Source organism: Alnus glutinosa, chromosome 12 (assembly GCF_958979055.1).
Source record: "Alnus glutinosa chromosome 12, dhAlnGlut1.1, whole genome shotgun sequence".
Taxonomy (NCBI): domain Eukaryota; kingdom Viridiplantae; phylum Streptophyta; class Magnoliopsida; order Fagales; family Betulaceae; genus Alnus; species Alnus glutinosa.
The window spans coordinates 10,639,671-10,662,947 of NC_084897.1; the positions used below are offsets into that span (position 1 = coordinate 10,639,671).

Here is a 23,277-nt window from a genome sequence, read left to right on the forward strand (position 1 = left end):
GATGAAAATGTGGGATATAGCATTTTCTCTAACCCTAAAACTATAAGGACAAAAAAATACATTTATCCACAAAAAAAAAAAAAAAACACTAAATGGTTGGTTAGGATTGTCATATCAGCATTGTGTGATAAAGATGTGCTCATAATGTTGACGTTGCAGTTTTAACAAGCCATTTCATTTTTATTTATTTTTTATTTTTTAACAATGATTGATTTAAATGTTGGTTAAAATTGTCATGTCAGTATTGTAAAATAGTTGTTGGATAAAAATGTAGTTTGTGGTTTACTAAAATTTTTTTCTAAAAAAAGAAAAAGAAAATACGGCAGGATAAGGATGATATAATTTCAGAAACCATATTTAACCTTGTAAATGCGTTTAGATAAGATAATAATATAATAGCATGTAACAGAATTCAAATATGAATATTACCCAGGAAGGAGAATATTCTATTAAATTCAAACAAACCAAATTGGCGTCAACACATATACTTCCACCCTCGGCCTCACTATCACATAATTCCAACCGACCATATCCATACCCCCACAAAACTCATCATATATCATCAGGTGCTGTATCGTATTACACTACATGGGCTCCACTCCAAAACAACGATTGTTAGCCTCGCTCATACACTAACCAACAGTGCACAGACATACACCCAAATCCTCTCACTTTGTCAAAGACGCACACGCCCCCTGCCACTTTCTTCCCCTTCCTTCCTTCCGTCTCTCTGCTGACTCAGCCGCTCGCGCGCGCACACACACAGTTTCTCTCTCTAGAACTCTCTGTAAGTACCGCTCTGATCGATATTCTTTCCGCTGAGCTTCGAAGGGTGAGTTTCATCTTGACCGAATTGCCCTCTTCTCTCTTAGCATTGTCCGTAAGCATTTTGTACTACTTCCTCGTAATTTGCCCCGTGGAATTTGCCTAATTCTTCTCACTATTACACCAAATATGTATATACATCTGTACGTGTATGTATGTGTGTGCGCGCGACTGTGTTTGTTTTGATCAATTGAAAACACCAATAATAATCATACTGTTAATATTATTATTATTATTATTATTATCATCATTTCGGCTAGAGGTGAGGCAAGTGTGTGTGTTGTGTATGTATATATGCGCATATGGAGAACACTGTGTGGGTGCTGAGAACTGTGAAAATAAGCTTGAATCCAGACTTTCAATATTTGGGCTTTTTAGGGAAAAGAATCTCTCCTGAATTGAATGGACCCTAAGCCCCTAAGTGATCACTTTGCTTATTCAAGTTCAATTTGTCAATTTTGGGAGCCAAGCAACTGAAAATTTAAGATTTATATCCCTGGTTTTCCCCAGTGCAATCAAAAAGAGGGTGATGAATAGATAACAACTTGAAAAAGCCTGGAAAATTCCTCCCCCCCATTTCCATGTGAAAATTTAGTTTATAATTTCTTCTTTGGTCAATATGGTTAGTGAACCACATATATGATTTGGGGAGAATTGGTGGAAGTTTGAGTGCGTGTCCTACAAAATTTATCAAAGTTTCAAGAAGTATGTAAAATTCTTTTACTTGTTGATAATGTGGTTTGATGGGTGATTGCACCACTGTATATAGGCTGGCTAAGTCAAGTGGCTGCATGAGATATATTACCTTTTTTCTCTGCATAGAGGCTGAAGATTGTCATAATGACTTCAAGAGCAATTTTGCAAAGGAGGAAAAACCTATTCAATTCCTTGAATCAATCCACTTGCTTGATTCGAGGTTTCCCAAGTTTCGAACATGGACGTACATCCCCATCTAATGAATTATTGAGCTCAAGCTGGGTTGCAAATCATCCAATTGCTGCTACTAATTATCGAAATGAAGGAGGTTCATCTTCAGTCAACAAGGATGGATTACCGGGTCTTTCAGCAGCTGGTTTTTGTAGGCATAACTCATTCGCATTTCCAACTTCAGGTTGTGGAATTGGAAGGTCAAATTGTGTTCCTTCTCTGGCAGTTCAGTGGCTTTCATTATCTATTCGCTATGCTTCCACGGCCACATCCAGTCAACCTGAAAGGGCTGGTCGCAATGATGAAAATCGACAACAGCTTGCTAAGAAGGTAAAGGAAGCTTCACCGGAGGAGTGTGATCAAGCGGTGGAAGGTTTGACTACTGTTAAAGCCAAAGCAAAAGCTAAGCAGACCCAAGAATCGCTAAATAGTGCTGAATCTATAATGAAGAGAGTATGGACCAGGCTTCTTGGAATCGGTCCTGCTTTGAGAGCTGTTGCCTCCATGAGCAGGTCTATAAATCTTATTCTGTTGTGTTTGATGTAACTTGCTTCGTACTTATTTTGTTATCATACTCATAGGGAGGACTGGGCTAAGAAGTTTCGCCATTGGAAGGATGAATTCAAATCTATATTGCAGCACTATTGGTTCGGTACCAAACTACTTTGGGCTGATGTTAGGATCAGCTCAAGGTTATTATTGAAACTTGCCAAGGGGAAGAGTCTTTCTAGAAGGGAGAGACAACAACTCACACGTACCACAGCTGATATTTTCAGGCTAGTTCCTTTCGCAGTTTTTATTATAGTTCCATTCATGGAGTTCTTGCTGCCAGTATTCCTCAAACTGTTTCCCAACATGTTACCATCAACTTTCCAGGACAAGATGAAAGAACAGGTAATAACTGTGATGTCTGTCACAAAAAATACTCTTTTGGAAGTTATATTTGATTCCTAACTTTATAGTTTTGGAGGACAGTGGGTGGACCAACCTCTGTGTTCTGTTCGCTTTTGCTTTAAAGCTTTTAAGTTTTACTGATTTATAACCGTTATGAGTGGGTGGTGCCCGGACTATTTAGCCTTTTGTTGCCCGTCTATGGTTCTAGGTCACTGCCCATGAGATTTTTCTGTGACAAAAGCATCTTTTTTAATAGGGTTCCTGTGTGCACTGTCTTAATGATTTTTCTATTGAAAATCTACTATAACTAAGGGATTGAAGTTTAAAGTTAATGGATTCTTTGCTAATATACATGTTGGGTTTTACATATTCTCTGCTAATGGATTCTTTCTGAGAGAGTTAAGCTCTTTGTTTTTTATTTATTTTTTATTTTTTATTATTATGACGAGAAAATCCTTCAAGGCAAGGCCACTTCGCGTACTCACCTTTGTCAAGTAAACTTTGGATCTGTGTAAAGCGTTCCTTCCACACGGATCGGTACATGGATCGAGTAATACTTCAGTTTTGCCGGTAGGCTGGCCTCAAGGAATTGTTTGCACCTAAGGAAATTTGAACCTTAGACCTCATGAAATTACCACAAAGACCAAGACCCTTACCACTTGAGCCAATCCCTTTGGGGTTTTAAGCTATTTGTTGTTGCAAAGATTCTTTATTTTTTTAAAACACTAAAGCTTCATAACCCCTATACAAACCCAAACTAAACAAACAAGAAGTTCAGGATAAACAAACCTCAGCAAAATTAAAATAAAATCCCATCTATACCCCAAGCACGACAAAGAATATCATTCCCACAGGTCTTTTTGAATATTTACCTTTGGAAATAAATTGGATCTTCACTTCCCATTTAATTTGCTATAAAAGCTTCTCCTAAGACCGTGGATTATTTCCATGTTTTTAAGCCTTTTTTTTTTTTATAAGTAAGCAAAATATCATTAAAAAACGCAAAGCGCAGTCAAGTATACAGGGAGTATACAAGAGGAGCATCTAAGACGGAGAAGAAAAAAGAACAAGAAAATCATGAAAGCTAATCACAGGGAGCTAGGAACGCAGCAGTCCAAGTAACAAAGAATAAAAAAGAAAGTTCTGAGTTCCTCAAATATCCTTTTTTTGCCCTCGAAGTTTCTATCATTTTGTTCCCTCCACAAACACCACATAAGACAAGAATGAACCATTTTCCACACAACAGCACTCCGAGAGTGGCCACCCGTCCACCAGCAAGTGAATAAATCTACCACCTGAAGAGGCATAACCTAAGACAAGCTGAAGCGGCTAAATATGGCATTCCATAAGACACAAGCAACCTCACAATGGAGAAGAAGATGGTCCACAGTTTCTCCATTCATTTTGCACATACAACACCTATCAATCACAATGACATGCCTCTTTTTAAGATTATCTAAGGTAAGGATCTTTCATAGCGTTGTTGACCAAGCAAAAAAAACCACTTTCAAGGGAACCTTAGTCCGCCAAATACTTCTCTAGGGGAAAGGATATTCTTCTTTGCATGTAAGGACTTTATAGAAAGAACTAACCCCAAACTTTCCTTTGTGAGAAGGAGTCCACCAAAACTTGTCGTCCCCTTCACTTCTCACTCTAATGGAATACAACAAGGTGAAGAAGGAAGTTAAGACATTCACCTCTCAGTCGTGGGTCGCTCGAATAAAGCCGACGTCCCATTGAAGGGAACCACTCTCCGAAACCATGTGAGCTGCAACAAGCGCATCCTTATCACGAGCAATGCCATATCAAACCGGGAAAGCTTCCTTGAGGGTCATCTCTCCATTCCACACCATGCCAAAATCTGATCCTGGACCCATGACCTAAAACAAATTTGGTATGAATACAAAACAAACTCCATCCCATCCTTATGTATTTCCAAAGGCCCACTCCATGAGACCTAGGGGGATCTAAGGAGCACCACCCATCACCACCGTACTTAGCATTCACAATAACTTTCCACCAAGCCTCTCTTTCATGCACATAACGCCATAACCACTTTCCTAACAGAGCCCTGTTGAAGATCCTCAAGTTCCGAATGCCCAAGCCTCCTTCAGAAATAGGGGAGCAAACCTTGGACCAACTAACCAAGTGGTATTTGAACTCTTCACCTAAACCTTCCCATAAGAAATCTCGATGGAACTTCTCAATACGATTTGCCACACTAGCAGGAATAGGGAAGAGAGACAAAAAGTATGTAGGAAGATTGGAAATAGTGTTCTTTATAAGGGTAACCCTACCACCCTTGGACAGATACATCTGCTTCCAGCTAGCCAACCGCTTTTTAATCTTTCCAACAACACCATCCCAAGTAGACTTAGCCTTAAAAGATGCCCCCAATGGAAGACCAATCTTAAAGCATTTCTATTCCTCCAATTGTATAAATTGTAGAACCGAAAACTAACTGACAAAAATAAGCCTTCATAGTTTTGCCCCTCCACTCCTGCAGCCCAAAGAAACCACATCATCCCAGCATATAGGCGGATTCAACACACAACAAAGCTCCATAACATGCTTCCAAATTCTACTACTAAACCCACAAGAGAAAAATAGATGATCTCTGTCCTCAATCCCATGTCTGCAGAAAACACATTTCACATCCCCTTGAAAACCCCAACACAAAAGCTTCCTACCAGTAGAGGAATGAAAAAACGCATATACGCATCCCTCATTGCAGAAAACACATTTCACAAATGCATCCCTCATTGCCAACCAAGTTACAAATGCTTGCTTAGGAATGGAAAAAGGAAATCAAACCAAAGACCACCAATCCACAATATTTTGCTTAACCCGAATGGCATCCCAAGTATTTGAACAAGAGTACTAACTAGTTTTTGAAACAGACCAATTTGGAGTGTCAATCCGACCAAGATGAATCACACTCAGCTTACTTTGAATATCAACAAGCTGATCAGAACGAGTAGGTGCCCAATTCTAGTGACCATCCTTAATGACAGAATCTAAACAGGCCTCTAGTTTACCATGAGCATCATATATAACACGATGCCCATACTTCTCAAAAAGCACACGATCCGGGTGCCAAGCATCAAAACTAGAGATGTATGTTCTTACCATTACCAACAACAAAAGAAATAAGACGTCAAGCATCATCTCTAAGTTTCAACAACTTTTTTTTTTTTTATAAGTAATTTCAAATTCATCAATAAAGCGCAGAGGGGCGGAACCCTAATACACGGGAAATATACAAGAGCGCCCCTAAAAGGGAGGAACAGGTAATAAATTTAGAAAGTCTACAAAAGTAAAAATACCTAGGTGGCAAAGACTGGACGCTAACCAAAGAAATGGCGTGTTAAGCACACGCTTCCTTAACACTACCATTACAGTCTCTACATCTTCAAAAAGCCTCACATTCTGCTCCCGCCAAATGCTCCACAAAACACAGTGAGGAACTAATCGCCAAGCTTTTTTAGCTAGGCCATGCCCAAAAGACGCACCCCAAGTAGTCAACAAATCCAGCACCGTTTGTGGCATGACCCACTCAACTCCAAATAAAGAAAACATAAAGCTCCAAAGCTCACGGGCGGTGTCGCAGTGAAGTAACAGATGATCAATAGCCTCCCCCTTCTTTTTACACATACAACACCACTCAATAACCACAATATTCCTCTTTCGCAGATTGTCATGGATCAGTATTTTTCCTGAAGCTGCAGACCATACAAAGAACGCCACCCTTGTCGGAGCCTTAGCACACCATATATTCTTCCACGGAAATGAAGGGCCTTCTTTCCTACTAAGCACTTCATAATAGGACCTTACTTCAAATAAACCCCTTATAGAGGGATTCCAAACTAACCTGTCACCCTCTCCTTGTCGAATCGAACTGGAGTACAACCGCTCGAAGAAGGAAAGCACCATATCCATCTCCCAGTCCTGGAGTTGCCGCGTAAAGAGAACATTCCAATGAATATTTCCATTATGAACTGCCAAGTTATCTACCACCATTGCAGCTTTGTTCCTCACAATACTATACAGAACTGGATAACAATGCTTCAAAGATCTCTCTCCACACCACCAATCATGCCAGAAACTGATATGTGACCCATCCCCTACCGCGAACCGAACAGAATTGCAAAACTTCTCCCATCCTTTCCTGATATATTTCCAAACCCCCACTCCATAGGAACCCGAGACCTCAATAGAACACCACCCACCCTTTAGGCTCCCAAATTTGGCGTCAATCACCAAACGCCATAAAGCCTCTCTCTCCCTACCATATCTCCACAACCATTTACCCAGAAGTGCTTGATTAAACTGGATGAGATTGTGAACTCCCAACCCACCTGAATGCAACGGAGTACAAATCCTGTTCCATTTCACTAAATGAAATTTGGCCTCATCCCCTATGCCACCCCATAAGAAATCCCTTTGGATTTTTTCAAGACAATTAGCCACCTTTAATGGAATAGGGAACATCGACAGAAGATACGTGGGGAGATTGGACAGCGTGCTCTTAATAAGGGTCAACCGCTCGCCCTTCGACAAATACATACGCTTCCATCCAGCTAACCTCCTTTCCATTTTCTCAACAACCCCTTTCCAAGTAGATACTGACTTGTAAGAGGCACCCAAAGGCAGACCCAAGTAAGTCATAGGCAAAGAACCAACTCGACAACCCAAAAGCTGAGCCAACCCTTCAACATCCTCCACCTCACCAATAGGAACAATTTCTGATTTTCCTAGATTGATCCTTAAGCCCGATGCTGCCTCAAAGCACAGAAAGATACACCTCAGATGTCGAATTTGTTCTTCTTGCTCCCCCAAAAAAATCAACGTATCATCAACAAAATGTAAATGATTCACTACTATTGCCTCTGACTCTCTAGGTCCCACTGCAAAACCTGTCATCGAACCCTGCTCCAACGCAGCAACCAGCATCCGGCTCAAAGCCTCCATAACCACCACAAATAATAAAGGTGACAGAGGATCACCTTGTCGCAACCCGCGAGAGCTGGTAAAGAAACCCGATAGAGTTCCATTGACGAGGATGGAGAATCTCACCGTAGAGATACAAAAACGAATCCAAGCCCTCCATTTCTCCCCAAAGCCACATCGTTGCAGTAAGTAAAGCAAGAAATCCCAATTCACATGATCATAAGCCTTTTCCAAATCCAACTTACACAACAACCCAGATTCCCCCGAACGAATTTGACTATCTACACATTCATTAGCAATAAGCATTGAATCCAAGATTTGTCGACCACCTATAAACGCATTTTGAGTGTTTGAAATAATCTTGCCCAAAACTGATTTAAACCTGTTCGCAAGGACTTTGGAAATAATCTTGTAAATTCCCCAATTAGATTGATAGGCCGAAAGTCTTTCACATCCAAGATATCAGTCTTCTTTGGAATCAGAGAGACCAAAGTAGCATTGAAGCTCTTTTCAAACTTGCCTCGAGAGTGAAAATCTGCAAAAACAGTCATAATGTCATGTTTTAGAATATCCCAACACTTCTGAAAGAAAGCCATAGTGAAGCCGTCGGGGCCCGGTGCCTTATCTCCGTTGAAGTCTCTGATGACATCCCATACCTCCTCCTCGAACTTTCTTTCTAGCCAACTACTCTCATCTGCATCAATTGAAAGAAAAGAAAGGCCCTCGACCCTTGGCCGCCAAGAACGATTCTCAAAATACAAGTTTTTATAAAATTGAACTATATGCTCCTGAATCTCCCCTGGATTCCTGGAGATTTCACCATTTATGCTTAGAGAATCCACTTGATTAAATTTACGACGCGAGTTGGCCATCCTGTGAAAAAATTTTGTGTTCTTGTCCCCCTCCTTCGACCACAAAACTCTAGATTTCTGTCTCCATATTATTTCCTCAAAGAGAAGAGTTTTCTCCAGCTCTCTTGACATATCTATCTTGCGAACCTTCTCTTCCTCCTCTAGGCCTCGGCCTTCATCAACTGAATCCAGCTCATGAATACCCTCCAGTAATTCTTTCTTCTTCTTCCCTACATCACCGAACACTTCAGCATTCCAATTCTTCAAATCTGTCTTCAAGGCCTTCAATTTAAACGCCAAAATGTGACTTGGTAATCCCGACCACTCATAAGACGACCACCACTTTTTGATCTGCTCAACAAAATCCTCATATTTCAGCCACATGTTCTCAAATTTAAAATACCTTTTTCCTCCTCTTGGTGTCCCACAATCCAAAAACAAAGGGAAGTGATCGGAAAGAAGTCTTGGTAGTCTCCTTTGTGTTACTTCAAGAAAGCGTTCCTCCCACTCCACAAAAACTAAGAATCTATCAATTCTAGACCATGTATGATTATTAGACCATGTAAATTGGCCATCTTGAAGAGGTAGGTCCACCAAATTATGCATGAAAATGAAGTCTGAAAATTCTTCCATGGCAGCTGAGAAACTGGCATTGCCCGACCTCTCACTAGGAAAGCGAACCACATTAAAATCTCCCCCAATACACCACGGCAAATCCCAACAACTCATCAATCCATCTAACTCAACCCACAAATCCCTCCTATCCCTGTCATCATTCGGGCCATAAACCCCCCCAAATGCCCAAGAATCATTATCGCCAATGTTACGGAAAGAACAAGCAACCGTATATCTACCTATACATACCTCCAATTTCTCCACCACCCTTCTATCAACAACTTACGCCGACTCCAAGTACAAATTTGAGGAATACTAACCTGCCAAAAGCTCCTACCCTTTAACATCATTTCCTTCACCCAGGCAACCCAAAGAGACCCTACCCACACAAAAAAACTCCAAATATGTCTCATCATGGCTGCATGGTTCCATTCGTCAAGCTTCTTAATGCCCAAACTTCCCTCTTTTTTAGGCAAAAAAAGCATATTCCAAGAAATTTTAGCTCTAGCTATCCCTTCATCTTTACCATTCCGATGAAACCTATTGAATTTTTGTTCAATAGCTATAATGATCTAGTTAGGTAAGATGAATATACTTCTCTAGCATACTTTCACACTATACAACACAGAAGAAACAAGCTGAAGCTGCCTAGCAAAAGACAAATTCCTAGACAACCAAGAGTTAATTCTGGCAGTATTCTTTTCCAAAAGAGCATCACAATCAGCTGCACACAGCCGAGTGGAGAGTAAAGGAACACCTAAATACCGAACATGAAGTTTACCTTCACACATCTTCAAGTGGTTCACAATCTGAGCCTTAACCGCAGGAGACACCCTAGCACAGAATAGAGTACTCTTCTAGGGTTTGCCTTCATGTCAGAGAGAGATTCAAACTAACCAAGAAACCTGCTGGACAGCAGCTACACACTGCACACTAGCCTCTGAAAAAATTAGGAGGTCATCAGCAAAACACAAATGAGTGAGACCAACTTTTGAGCACCGATGATGATAGCCAAAGCCCTCTTACCTCCCTGCACATTCAGCCAAAAAACTAGACAAGATTTTCATTGTGAAAACAAACAAATATGGTGATGGAGGATCACCTTGCCAAAAGCCTTTCTTCCCCTCAAAAAAACCAACTAGCGTCCCCATTAACTGCCACAGAGAGCCGAAGTGAACTTATATACTCACTGACCCAAGAAATGAAATTTACAGGCATGCCAAAACAACCAAGACAATGGAGAGCAAAATCCCAATTGATTGAATCATAAGCCTTCATAAGATCCACCTTCAACGTACAATGAGCTTGACCATCAGCCTTGTGATAATCCTTCATTACTTCTTGGGCTAACAACACATTTTCAGCAATGCTTCAATTAGGAATAAAACTCGTTTGATTAACACTTATTAAAGCTTCCAAATAAGAGACACAACCGATTTTCCAAAATCTTGGTTATGCATTTATAAATAAGATTGCAGCAATATATTGGACGAAAGTCACCCATTTTCAAAGGATTCACCTTCTTCGGAACCAATGTGATGATAGTGGCAATAGCTGATTTCAGAAGCCTGCCAGAATGGAAGAAGTTCCGAATAGCAGCAAGAACATCACCCCCAACTATAGACCATGATTTATTAAAAAACTCAATAACTTTTTAATTCTTCATTGCAAAAGTAGTAGCTTTAATTTCACCATCAGTTACCTCAGCCTGTTACATGGCATATTGAGCAAGGATTATTTATTTACTCTAGTTAGTTATGTTAAAGTAGTTATCTTTGATAAATTGGTTTCATTTGAGTAAGTTCTTTAAGTGACAGAATACGTTATGTTACAGTTCATAGCACATCTAAGACGCTATTCATATAAAAAAAAAGAGACTATGCTCTTGTAAGAATTCAATAAGATAGAGTTGGGAAAAAAATAAGAGGAAAAAAAATTGACTATGTTTGCTAACGTTTTCTCCCAGTATTTTTTGTTTTTTGCTTGAAAAAAGTGTTTTGATGTGACATAAAGGTAAGAAGTGTTTTTTGGTGGGCGCCACATTTGAAAAAAGGTTTTATAGAGTACACCTGCTTATTTTGAGAAAATACAAAAAAAAATATAAATTTGAATCCTTATAAAAAATAAAATTGAAAAGAGTTATCGTGTGGCCACCCTTAGTGCCAGCCACTCCTCTCCTCCACTGAGGGTGGGCATACGGCCAGTCTAATGTTTTTTATTTAAATATTTAAATTTGTGTAAAATAATAATTTAGTTCCTACCATTGCAAACGTTAAAGCACCTATTTCGTCAAAATACTTTTGTTTAAAATAATAATTTAGCTCCTACCATTGCAAAAGTTAAAGCACCTGTTTTGTCAAAATACTTTTACAGGAAGGTGCAAAACGTTTTGTAAAAAGTGTTTTGTGTTAATGTATTTGAGAAAAGTGTGTTTTCAAACTGAAAACAAAAAACACTTCCCCGAAAACGCTAACAAAATAGCCAATAACAATTTTCGACAGGGGAAGAAATAGAAGAAAACATTATCCGAAAGAAGGTTGAGATAAAAAAACATTGTCTTTCCTTCTTGATTATCAACAAGCTAACAAAAATTTGATAAAATGCAAAAATTTGAAAGGGATTTCCTAAGATGTTTTAACAATTTTAAAGTCTCTTGGTTGAGAAAGTTGAGATAAAAATATTGATTGTGCTGATGGCATTTCTCCAAGGGAAAAAAATTGAAGAAAAACTTTTTACTGCAGGATATGTTATGTGGTGTGATGTAAAGGCAAATTATTGGTTCCTAGAGACTTTTGTCACTTGAATTTGCACAAGTATTGCCCAAGCTTCAAATTGCAATGGGTTTTAGTGAGCAATACTGACAGTGCGATATGTCATGTACCTTAGTCCTTAAAATGTTGGTTCTTCTGGCCTAGTCATATAAAGACCAGTGACCTATTTACTTATCGATTTTGAGGTATGCAAATTACATAAGGCTGAAATGGCCTAGAGTGATGAAAATCAAAACAGTAAACTATTTTTTCCTAGAATTTTGGCATTAATTTCTATGCTGCGAGCAGACCAACATGATGGTTCCCAACAGCTGAAGCAAGGTATATATTGGTCTAATACGTATCAGATAATAGAAGAAAATCTTTCATGTGTATTTTGAAAAGAGAAGGCTAAACTAGCTATACCACCATGCTTAACCATTAGTTAGAATATCTGCAGATTTTTGTACCTAGTTGCTTTGTGTGTCATGTTTCCATTCATTTACAGTTGAGACTTGAAGTGGACTGCCCATGATTCTTACACACTTAAATACATATATGTAGATGTATGCATGCATGTCTGTGTGTACCCATTGGATTTTGCAGTCCCATTATCAAGGAGAATTTTGGTCTCAATTAAAATGGCTAACCTGTAGGAGGCTTTGAAAAGGCGGCTTAATGCAAGAATAGAATATGCGAAGTTTCTTCAGGACACAGTGAAAGAAATGGCAAAGGAAGTCCAAAACTCACGAAGTGGAGAAGTTAAGAAGACAGCAGAAGATCTTGATGAATTTATCAATAAGGTAAGTTATTTATTTATACATTTTCCTTTCCATACACAAGGGAGGTAGAGCGACTCTATAATTACCAGTTGTCCTGTTGGTGAAATATTATCTTTGTTTATCTTCTGTGAGTTAAATAGGTTAGAACAGGTGCTCGTGTTTCCAATGATGAAATTTTAGGCTTTGCCAAGTTATTCAATGATGAGCTTACTTTGGATAACATCAGCAGGTTGGTGTTTCTGTTTACTTCATATTTTGGTAGTACTTTTACCCTTTAGTTTATGACTCTCATGGTTGTCAACTAACTCTTAGAATTACTGCGTTTTTGTTATCGCTGCAGTATTTGACAAAAGCAATTGTGTTTTGCTATATACAGGCCACGGTTAGTAAACATGTGCAAGTATATGGGTATCAGCTCATATGGAACAGATGCGTATCTGCGGTTTATGCTTCGGAAAAGACTGCAAGAGTAAGATACATTTTGTTTTTACTCCCCCACCCTGGTGGGCAGGTCTCTTTTGGTTAGCTTGCTTGTGTAGCTTTTGGTCTGGACATGGGGCTTTTTAGCTTATGCAGTCAGAAGCTTCTTTATGGAAGCCTTTGAAAAACATATTTTAACTGTGGGCCACTGAATTTTCGCAATTGGTCTTTTCCTCATTGGTTTATTACACATACAGATTCATCGTAAAATATCTTGTGATTTATTGCCGATCTGCGCTTACAAAAAAAGAGGCCTTGTTGCCAATCTGCTTACACTCTTTGCCCCTTTTTTTACCCACTAAGATTGAACTGGATACTTTCAGCTTGGTATTATTTAGTGAAGATTAAGGACATAAAGAAATGTTATAAATTTTTGGGTTGAAGTCTCTTTGGTACCTATGGTTTGGAAATTTTATTTTTTGGTACCTCAATTTCAATTCGTATCGCAGATAGTACCTGGGTTTTGAGAAAAGACGGACTTGATACCTCCGTTAGTTTTTCCATTCAAAAACTAACGGTTGGACACGTGTCAACTCCTGAGAGTAGACACGTGTCATAATGTAAAAAAATTAAAAAATGAAAAACTTTAAAAATTAATAAAAATTGAAATTAAAAAAACTTAAAAAGAAAATGTATTAAAAACTTTAAAAGAAAAAAAGAAGAGGGGTGGCTCAGCCACCCCTTGGCCACCATGGGGTTGGCCGGCCAACACCATTTTGGCCATGCCTGAGTGGGAACCACTGTCAATATAACCATCGAACGCTACATCCTTCTCCCTTCTTTTCTTAGTTTCAATGGCAACTATTATCAAACCAAAGATACATAAAAGGGAGAACAACAATCCCATTGCCACGCTCCGTGCAAGGGATGCTTGCTGCTGATGAGACTTCTGATGCTGGGAACTTGAACTCGAACCTGAAATCGCCCCACAAGAATGAAGAGGATACCCACAGAGTCCTGAATTATTCATAAACCTAGACGCTGGGAAAGTATCAAGCTAACCCATTCCAAGAATCATTCCAGAAAGATAGTTATTCGAGAGATCAATTCCTTTCAGACCATTTGTCCTAGAAAAACCATCCCTCCCCCGCAGATCTTGCAGAGACCCAGCGGAGAAACGAGAGCACCCAGCCAAAAACAACATTCATCAAGAGGACTTTCTTGATTTTCTGTCTCTCAGGGGGTTTAAGCAAATGCGGCCAATTTCTCTCTCACAAGGAGGGACGCACATGCCCACAATGCAATCATGGATTGCAGGATAGTCCCTTCAAACTTATTGCTAGAGTGATCAATAATGCTAAGATGCGCCAAGTCCCCAAGCTCTAGTGGAATCGTTCCGGAGAAATTGTTATGACCCAAATTCAATATATAGAGATAGAACATACTCCCAATCTCCTTTGGAAGACTACCCGACAACAAATTATGCGAAATATCAAGAAAAATCATAGACCCATTGTGGTAAAATTCAGGCTGAATCTTACCTCCATATACTCTAGTGAAATTGCACGGATTCCTGGCAGAAATCCTATTCAGCTGGTCAAGCCTAATTCCTGACAACTCGAGCAAATTCCCAGCCCCATGACACTCCTTACTCCCATCATTCTTGATATAAACATAAGTCTTCCCGCTTATGAAATTCACAGCAATATTTCCAGATTGCTTGAAAAGCGCAGGTGAGATCATCCCGTTCAAGTAATTGACATTGAGATCCAACCATATCAAGCTATTACAGTCCCCATGCTCCGGCGGAATCCTCCCGGAGAAGGAAGTGGGGGTGGCCGGCCACCCCATGCTGGCCAACAGGGTGGCTCAGCCACCCCTCTTTTTCTTTTTTTTTTAGTTGTTAATACTTTTATTTTTTTTTTAAGTTTTATTATTTTTCAATTTTTTTTTTATTTTCTGTTTTTTATTTTTTTTTCATTATCAAGAGTAGACACATGTCCAATCGTTAGTTTTTTTATGGAAAAACAAACGAAGGTACCAAGTCTGTTTTTTTCTCAAAACCCAGGTATCATCTGCAATGCGAATTGAAACTGAGGTACCAAAAATAAAGTTTTAAAACCAAAGGTACCAAAAAGGTCTTTAACCCTAAATTTTTCTCAGACCATTGTTATGTTTGAAAGGGAAAAACTATGAACTTTCTAACTGTATTTTTCTTTAAATTCTGTTGGAGGCAGTTTTAGTGGGTTCTTTGATTCTATTACAGTTCTGGTGTTTAAACATTTCTGAGGAGTTTTTTCTGTGGATAAGTTCATGCTTGGGATGCCAAGAAAAAAATCATGACCAAAAACTCTTTTAGTCTATATGATTTTTTTCTTTTCCCCTTGAATTTGGTTTTTGCTTACAATTTATACATATTTCACGTCCTTTATCATTACATATTAAAAATGTTGGGCTTTTGACGCATTAAAATTTAATATGATGCATGTGAATACTAGATTGACATATCCAATTACTAACTAATTTTTCATGCTTTATATATATATAATGAAAAGCTGTATATACATTGAAATTAAAGAATTTGTGTTGCCATTCGAGGATTCAAGATAAAGCTAAAAATAAGGGTAGACAAAAACTTCTTAAACTTTTGTAGCATTGAGATTTTACATTATAAAAAATAACACTTTTTGGGTTTTGGCAGGATCAAGAATGATGATAAGTTGATTCAAGCCGAGGGTGTGGATTCACTTTCAGAAGCAGAACTTCGTCAAGCCTGTAGAGATCGAGGAATGCTTGAATTACCTTCAGTGGAGGAAATGCGGCTAAAGGTTCTTGCTCTTACATCTTATCCATTATTTTCACCGGCTAACAAAAGAATGTGGATCTTTTCTTTGGGTGATTGTGATTGAGAAGTTCAGTACCAAAATCTGTAGTCTTAATTGATATCCTCTGTTCATGGTCTTACATGCATCTATTAGAAACTCGTGTTCTTTTGATATGGTCAGCAATGATCCAATAGTTCTTTTCAGAACTTTTTAAGTAGCCAATTTACCTTAACTCAGTGTGTGCCATGCCTGACCTTATTTTAAGCAATGTGCAGCATTTTTATTGTACCTTTTCCCAAGTAATTACCCCCAAGGACAAAGGAAATTTCATGCCTTTATGACATTATTTCCCTTTGAACCTAATTAGCTCTAAACTTCTGAATATCTGCAATGAACTCATGTAAAAAGGCCAATGTTGACTTTCTCTTGAACTCACACTGTCCTCTGGATACAACATAAAGCATTTTCTGAAGCAGTGAGAACAACTTCTCATTAATACATTTAACATATATCAAGTGTGCTAATTAATAAAAGCTTTTGTGACTCCTAGAAGCAGTCTAACTTGACTTATTTATGTCAGTGAACCTCTTCTGATGTCTGGAACTTATCTATGATAATTCTTGGAGATGCCTATGAAAACCTTAGCAATTGCTTTTCAATTTTTGTTATTGCTCTCCTCATAGAAGGTAGAAGAAAAGTTTCTCTTTATTCAGGTGTATAAGTCATAATATCTGTTTGCAGCTGCGTGATTGGTTGGATTTGTCTCTTAACCACTCTCTTCCATCTTCCCTCTTGATTCTTTCTAGGTAACTTAATGCTGCACCTCTTTTTATTTGTTTCAAGACACAACCACATCTAAATGCTTAATTGTGGTCTGTACCCTCTGCAGAGCCTTCTCTATGTATGGTAAAAGGCCTGAGGAAGTTGTTCAAGAAGCGATCTCGTCTTTGCCAGATGAAGTTGTGGATACTGTTCAAGTGACAACTTTGCCGTCTGAAGATACTGTTTCAGAAAGGAGGAGGAAGTTGGAGTTCCTAGAAATGCAGGAAGAATTGATCAAGGTTTGATTATACTTTATGCTCAGGTGCTTTTTTCCATGTTCAGTGGCTTTTTGTGGGGCAAGAGAATTGGTTTTCTAGTATTCTGGGGACTCAGTCTGCTAGCAGATTAGATTTTTTTCTTTTGATGTTCTGTTACTAACGTTATTCTCCATGTCATTCATAAATTCCCACCATGATTTTGTTAATCTTTAACAAGAAGGCATAGATGTAAAGGTAACATAAATTATTAAGTTCTCCGAACTTGTATTAAAAGAAGTCCATCCCTCAAAAATGAGAAGGCTAATGTCAGTATTTTGTATATGCCAAATCTGGCTGAATATATCCTAGACTCCTGATGCACATCAATTGTAATTTAAATATGTAAAAGAAATCCCAAGGGGTTGGCTCAAGTGGTAAGAGCCTTGGTCTTTGTGGTAGTCCTATGAGGTCTAAGGTTCGAATCCCCTTGGGTGCAAATAATTCTTTGGAGCTAGCCCGCCGGCGAAGCCGGAGTATTACCAGATCTGTGTGGAGGGGGCGCTTTACATGGGTCCGAAGTTTACCTGATAAGGGTAGTACACACGAAGTGGCCCTGCCTTGGAGGGGTTCCTCGTAATAAAAAATTTAAATATGTAAAAGAGCTTTGCTGTATTGTAGACCAATGAACGTCCAAGGAGCATGTCATTCTGTTGCACTAGAACTTTTATAGTTCTTTAGTTTCTAGGTCTATACCATATCCTAAGATCTTTGTTTGCTGAGTAATTGTTTTAAAAATAATGTACTATATAGGAGGAGGAAGAGGGAGAGGAGGAGGAGCAGGCCAGGATGAAGGAATCTGCTGATAGCCGAAAAGATGTGGCTTTGGAAGAGATGACTACGGCAATGGCTAGAGAAGCACACGAACAGGCAAGAGTGAAAACATTGGAGAAAGTGGAGCAGCTTTGTGAGCTCAGTCGTGCATTGGCTGTTTTGGCTTCAGCATCTGTAAGGAATAGAAGTAATTGATGTTATAAGGCTTGTCTTAGTCTTACTATTGTTATTATTTTATTTTAGTGCAATGGTACTTGCTCAGACACTTGATTTACTTTCTCTGCTACTCATTTTAGTCAGTAAGCAGGGAGCGTGAAGAGTTCTTGCGACTTGTCAAAAAGGAGGTAAGCCAACTAATTTTGACCTCTGACTTATGAATGATACATTTTAACTTTTGCTATATTAGAAAAGTGGCAAAATCTTTATTTGAAGATTCAGGGAAGATGATGCTAGCGTCACTTCTCAGAAAGAGCAACAATCTCTCCATTTTATTTTGAGTTTGTAACCTTATGATCTCAAATGCAAAAAAGAATCACTATATATATACTCTGTTTCTGACATATGTTGTCTGTTTTCCTCTCTCTCTCTCTCTCTCTCTCTCTCTCTCTATTACATTTGTTTGAAAAAGAGAGAGAGCAAAGCCCACGCACAAAAGGAAGTATATAACTCACAAAGGAAGGAAAAGAAAATAATAAAAGAGAACAAAGAGACAAAGAAAAACAATTGACTCAAAGTGAAAATTCCAATAAATTAATTGAAGAGACAAATATTTTGTCGACCAATAATGTGGCAACAAGCGATTTCAGAAATACCATCTTGAGTCTGATGAGTAAAAGCTTGATCTTGTCTAATGCTGTACTACTGTGCTCTGTCCAGATCCACCACACAAAATGTAATGGAACCACCCTCCAAGGAAAACAAGCGGTTCCTTTTCTTTCTACCCTTCTCCAGCTTTGCAGTAGTTCATGGGCAGTGCCTAATGAGGAAGATAAGCCACAGTTTCTGATCACACTTACACGTATAGCACCAACTGACAACAACTCTCTTCCTATTAATCAAAATCTCCACCACTGTTAAAATTTTTCCTAGAGCTGTTGTGAACCCAAAAAAAGGCAACTAAGGAAGGTTTGCACACACCACACCCTTTCAAGGAAAATTATCACCATCTAATTTCCTCAACCCCTAATAAAAAGAATTGACATAAAATTTATTATTGCTAGTTCAAGTCCACAAACCTCATCACCACCATTACCGGAAAGTTGAAACACATGACTCACTAATGCTGCAGAAGAGAAAGCCTTCAGCAAATCCACCTCCCAATCGTGTTGCCCCATCACGGGACTTATAGAAGAGATGGGCCTCACATTTTTTTTTTAACCAAACCTTGAGTAATAGCTGTCATCTAATGATTGGTTGCTGCGAGATCGTGCAAATAGTTTCTGATTATGATTTATTTTATCTTCTTCATCTTTTTCATTTTATATTTTCTTTTCCTCGTCCATGAAGGGCCTTGGTGAAATTTGTCTTCTGAGTATGAACTCATTCATGTATGTTGTTACCGGAGGCGATTACTCGAGACAATCTTTGTTATCAATATAATGATACTTACAATCTCTCTTTTATTTTAAAATCATATGTATATCTTGAGCAGTGCTATGTCATCCAAAGGTCACTGCCACATGGGTGACAGTATCATTTCCCCTTGATTTTTGTTGTCAACTGTACTATAATACAAACCTTATTTGGTCTTCCTTTCTCCTTTGAAACCTTGTGTCTGTCTCATTATATTCTGCTGTTGGTTATATTTGTTTGTTGGTATTATCATTTCCAGATAGAGCTGTATAATAGTGTGGTGGAGAAAGAGGGTACAGATGGTGAAGAAGAAGCTAAGAGGGCATACAAAGCTGCCAGGGAGGAGAGTGACCATGCTACTGAGACAACAGGTGTAGGTCACAAGGTTTCTTCAGCACTTATAGACAGGGTAACAACATTTTAATCATTCTTGAGTTATAAAGCTCCAAATATTTGTCTTGAGTCCCAGCCGATGTATTTAGCTTACTGCCTTTGATTGTACGAGTTCTATGTTCAACTGGCAAGTTACAAAAAATGTTGCTGGACGTTCGTGTTTCAGGTTGATGCTATGCTTCACAAGCTTGAAAAGGAAATTGATGATGTTGATGCAAAAATTGGAGACCGATGGCGGCTGCTTGACAGGTTTGTTTCCCTTTTGAAACCATATCTTTTGACAGGTGATGCTAGGTTGAATTTGCTACAGAACTAATGTTCACGTTTATGATGCGTGCATATAGGATTTTTTAGACTATCCTGCTTATAGAAGTATGGAACAAAGTACAGGTATACGAGCCTTTCGGGCATACCTTGTCTTAATGCCCACTGATTACTTTTTTTATTTTACCTTGTGCCTATCAAGTATTTTTTTCCCCTTAGCACCAAAATTAAAATGCATATGTTGCATTGTCTGGATAGTATGTAAGTCAAAGGAAAATGATTAATTTGCTACTTGAGAGCTTCAATTATAGAAAAGAAAAGATTTAAGACTGGTCCACTAGAGCCACGTTGTTTTTTATGAAGATTGTTTCTATGGCTTAAAGCTGCCTGAGGCGAGATGGAGGGGACGAAACCTCCTAGCATGTGCAACTTTCCTGGAACAGTCAACTCGTAGTAAAATAGAAATTTAAGGTGAAACTTCTACCGATGTGACTCCAAATTCACGTCCTCTTGACTTGAGTCAAAGCTCGAATAAATGCTGGTTATCCTATTTCATAGTTTAGGAGTCCTAAAATAAGGCTCCAGCATTTGAGAGTTTTTACTACTTGTGCTGAACATTCATCATAGATCACCTCCTGTGCTAGATCAAGCAAATGCAAAATCATGTATTATTATCAATCTTCCTACATCACCTGTCTTCCTAAGAAGAGTACTCTTTCACCCTCAAGATCATTACATCCTACCCATAATGCACCAGTGTGATTGGTTAGTCTTCTAAAAGTCACTTGGTATATGTACTTTCAAATCCTCCTGCATATGCATCTCATTTCCTGACACTATGTTGATAAAGATAATTACCATCAACAGTTTACAAGTGTTTAGTCTACTCCTGACAACAAAACAATTGTTAACTTCCATTACCCTCTTTCTTAAGAATTCATTACCATCTATTCTTTTTTCTTTCAAATCAACTTATTTTTGTCATTTTTGTGCCAGGGACTATGATGGGAAAGTGACACCTGAGGAGGTTGCTTCTGCTGCAATGTACCTCAAGGACACCTTGGGCAAGGAGGGTATTCAGGAACTTATTAGCAACCTTTCCAAGGATAAAGGTCAGTGGCAATAGGTTATTTCTTCCCTCTTCTGGTTCTTATCCTTTCCACCTAATAAATGTTCAAACTAAATAGGGATGTCTACAGCAGACTTGTTAGAGATAACAGCTTTCTCATTTATATTTTCTTTTGATGCAATTAGATGTGAATTATGGAGAGGGGTTCAATGCTATGTGGAGATGAAAGCATTCTCTATCATCTTAACTAGCTGTTAATGGAACTTCATACAGTAAAATCAACCAATTTCAAAATATTTATTTTTCTCTGTTTCTTTTTTTTTAACAAAAAAAAACTTCTAATGGGGATGAAGAGCAATATTAACATGTTTCAATTGCCAAATAAAGTTACAATGATTCATTTCATCAAAATGTCTAAAATCTTTCCTATATATATGATTTTTTTTATTTTTTATTTTTTTTCTCATTATTCGCATTGATGTTCAAACCTCATTATAACCACTCTGTGACTACTACTTTTGCCATTTTCTTTGCAACAGAAGGAAAGATACTAGTTGAAGATATCGTCAAATTAGGCAGCGAAATAGAAGATGCTGATACAGCTGAAGCAGGGAAATCATAGGCATATGCACCCCATTTAATTAATCATAGCTCTATCTTTCTGGTTGCATTGGCAGCTTGGTCGGAGCACATGTTGCATATACTTGGGGACACGGTGCCTGCCTCAATATCTATGAGATTTTTGCTTTATGCCCACCTTGAACCGAAGAAAAAGCTTAAAAGAGATTCTTTGCAGTTGTAGCAATAGGAAGTAGTGATGCATTCCTTACTGCCATGAAATCAATATATAGAAGGTGAGAGGTATTACGGTGTGTATACTTGTCACTTGACACTACTTAGCTATGGACTTCGTAACTTTCTGAATAAAGTGCTCGTGCCAACACTGGCACTTAAAACTCAAGAAACATCTCCCCCCTTATCTAATCTTTCTAGCCTTTCATCTCGTCATCAGCAATATCTTTGGGCAGATAATTTTAGAGAGGATTCTGATCCCAGCAAGTATACATCTAACCGATCAAAAATAGTTGAATAAAAAATTCTTTTTACGAGGAAGTAACAATTCTTAATTGAATTTCTGTATTTATTTTCCACTTTTTTAATGTTGGAGTTTGTGCATAATTTTCAAGGACTCGTTCTCAACCTCTAGTTATAGGTTGAGTCGATATGATTAACTTTGGATGCACTCAGTCACAGTGGCTAAAATTCTGGGTGATTTGGATTACGCATGGTGATTGCACTGCATCCTTAGCATCGGTCCTGTGCTTAAGAATATGTTTCAACAATATCATTTGATGGAAGTGGAGCATTTAAAACATAGAGTAGCATTTAAGAAGAACCGTTTATTGCAAATAATGAACTTAATTCAAAAGAAATCATGAACGTAAAATGCTCCATGGTTAATGAAGTGGTTTGGTGAGTTCGACAGAAAAACTAAGCACCTAAAAAACCAACGTTCGGTTTGATGAAAGTCTCACTCTAAACTGATTTTGCCCCTTGCTATATAAGTTTGGCCCTTAAAATTCCCCTGAATCAACCAATCCTGATTTCCCCCCTTCCTTGGTTGTCTAAAATTGTCTAACCAAATCCAAGGTTAAACAACTATAAAGACTTTTAAGGTATTTTTCACCTTTCTTATTATTTATACTAGCTCATAACCTGCGCATAGAGCAGGATTCTTCGTTATAAATTAATTTCAGAATTTACAATAAAGGTTAAAACCTTTAATTTTATTTTAACCCAAAAAAAGTAGAACTTTTTAAAATATTTGTTCACCATTGGTGTAGTTTATAACGAAAATAAGTATATAAAAAAAATTAATAATAACAAAAGGAAAATCTAAATTCCCAAATATTACAGCATAAGTGATGTAGTTTTTTCAATTGTCAAGATGGTGCTGTAATTGTTTTTACAACACCTAAGCCAAATCCTACAAAATAAAACAAAATTTTTCACTCAACATTTAATGCAATCAAATAAATCCTCTCACATCACATTCAATGCTTAATCAAATAAATTTTTGCCTTATTTTGCTTTCAAAACCAGAAAAAACACTTCAAAAAAAAATTTTAGTGGATCATACAAAAAAAAAAAAAAAACCATTAAACATTCAAATATATTAAAAATAAGACCCTTAATTTTATTTTAATCCATATAAATTAAAACATGTTAAATTCTCTGTTCCCATATCAGTAGTTTAAAATGAAAAGAAGTTAAAATAAAATAAAAAAGT

The 23,277-nt window shown here is 38.0% G+C and overlaps 1 protein-coding gene across 3 annotated transcripts; it reads left to right on the top strand.

The window, feature by feature from the left end:
* The first annotated feature begins 629 nt into the window (after window positions 1-629).
* Window positions 630-21,952, top strand: LOC133851294 (uncharacterized). 3 transcript variants are annotated; one of them, XM_062287634.1, is made up of 15 exons: window positions 630-832; window positions 1,648-2,264; window positions 2,334-2,646; window positions 12,469-12,615; window positions 12,735-12,823; window positions 12,971-13,063; window positions 15,716-15,842; window positions 16,581-16,645; window positions 16,729-16,900; window positions 17,669-17,863; window positions 17,986-18,033; window positions 19,521-19,670; window positions 19,821-19,903; window positions 20,915-21,030; window positions 21,527-21,952. In XM_062287634.1, exons 2-15 carry the CDS (start codon window positions 1,666-1,668, stop codon window positions 21,607-21,609), a joined length of 2,280 nt encoding a protein of 759 aa, XP_062143618.1. In that variant the 5' UTR covers window positions 630-832; window positions 1,648-1,665; the 3' UTR covers window positions 21,610-21,952. The 3 variants fall into 3 exon arrangements, with proteins under 3 accessions (XP_062143618.1, XP_062143616.1, XP_062143617.1); XM_062287632.1 differs by having other exon boundaries at window positions 632-832; window positions 1,595-2,264; XM_062287633.1 differs by having other exon boundaries at window positions 632-787; window positions 1,595-2,264.
* Window positions 21,953-23,277: the final 1,325 nt, after the last annotated feature.

Excerpts from the sequence above, each read along its gene's own strand:
- LOC133851294 (XM_062287634.1), top strand. The coding sequence starts at position 1,666 with ATGACTTCAAGAGCAATTTTGCAAAGGAGGAAAAACCTATTCAATTCC. Across the intron at positions 19,671-19,820 it reads CTTCAGCACTTATAGACAGG|GTTGATGCTATGCTTCACAA; the intron begins GTAACAACATTT and ends TTCGTGTTTCAG. Across the intron at positions 19,904-20,914 it reads CGATGGCGGCTGCTTGACAG|GGACTATGATGGGAAAGTGA; the intron begins GTTTGTTTCCCT and ends TTTTTGTGCCAG.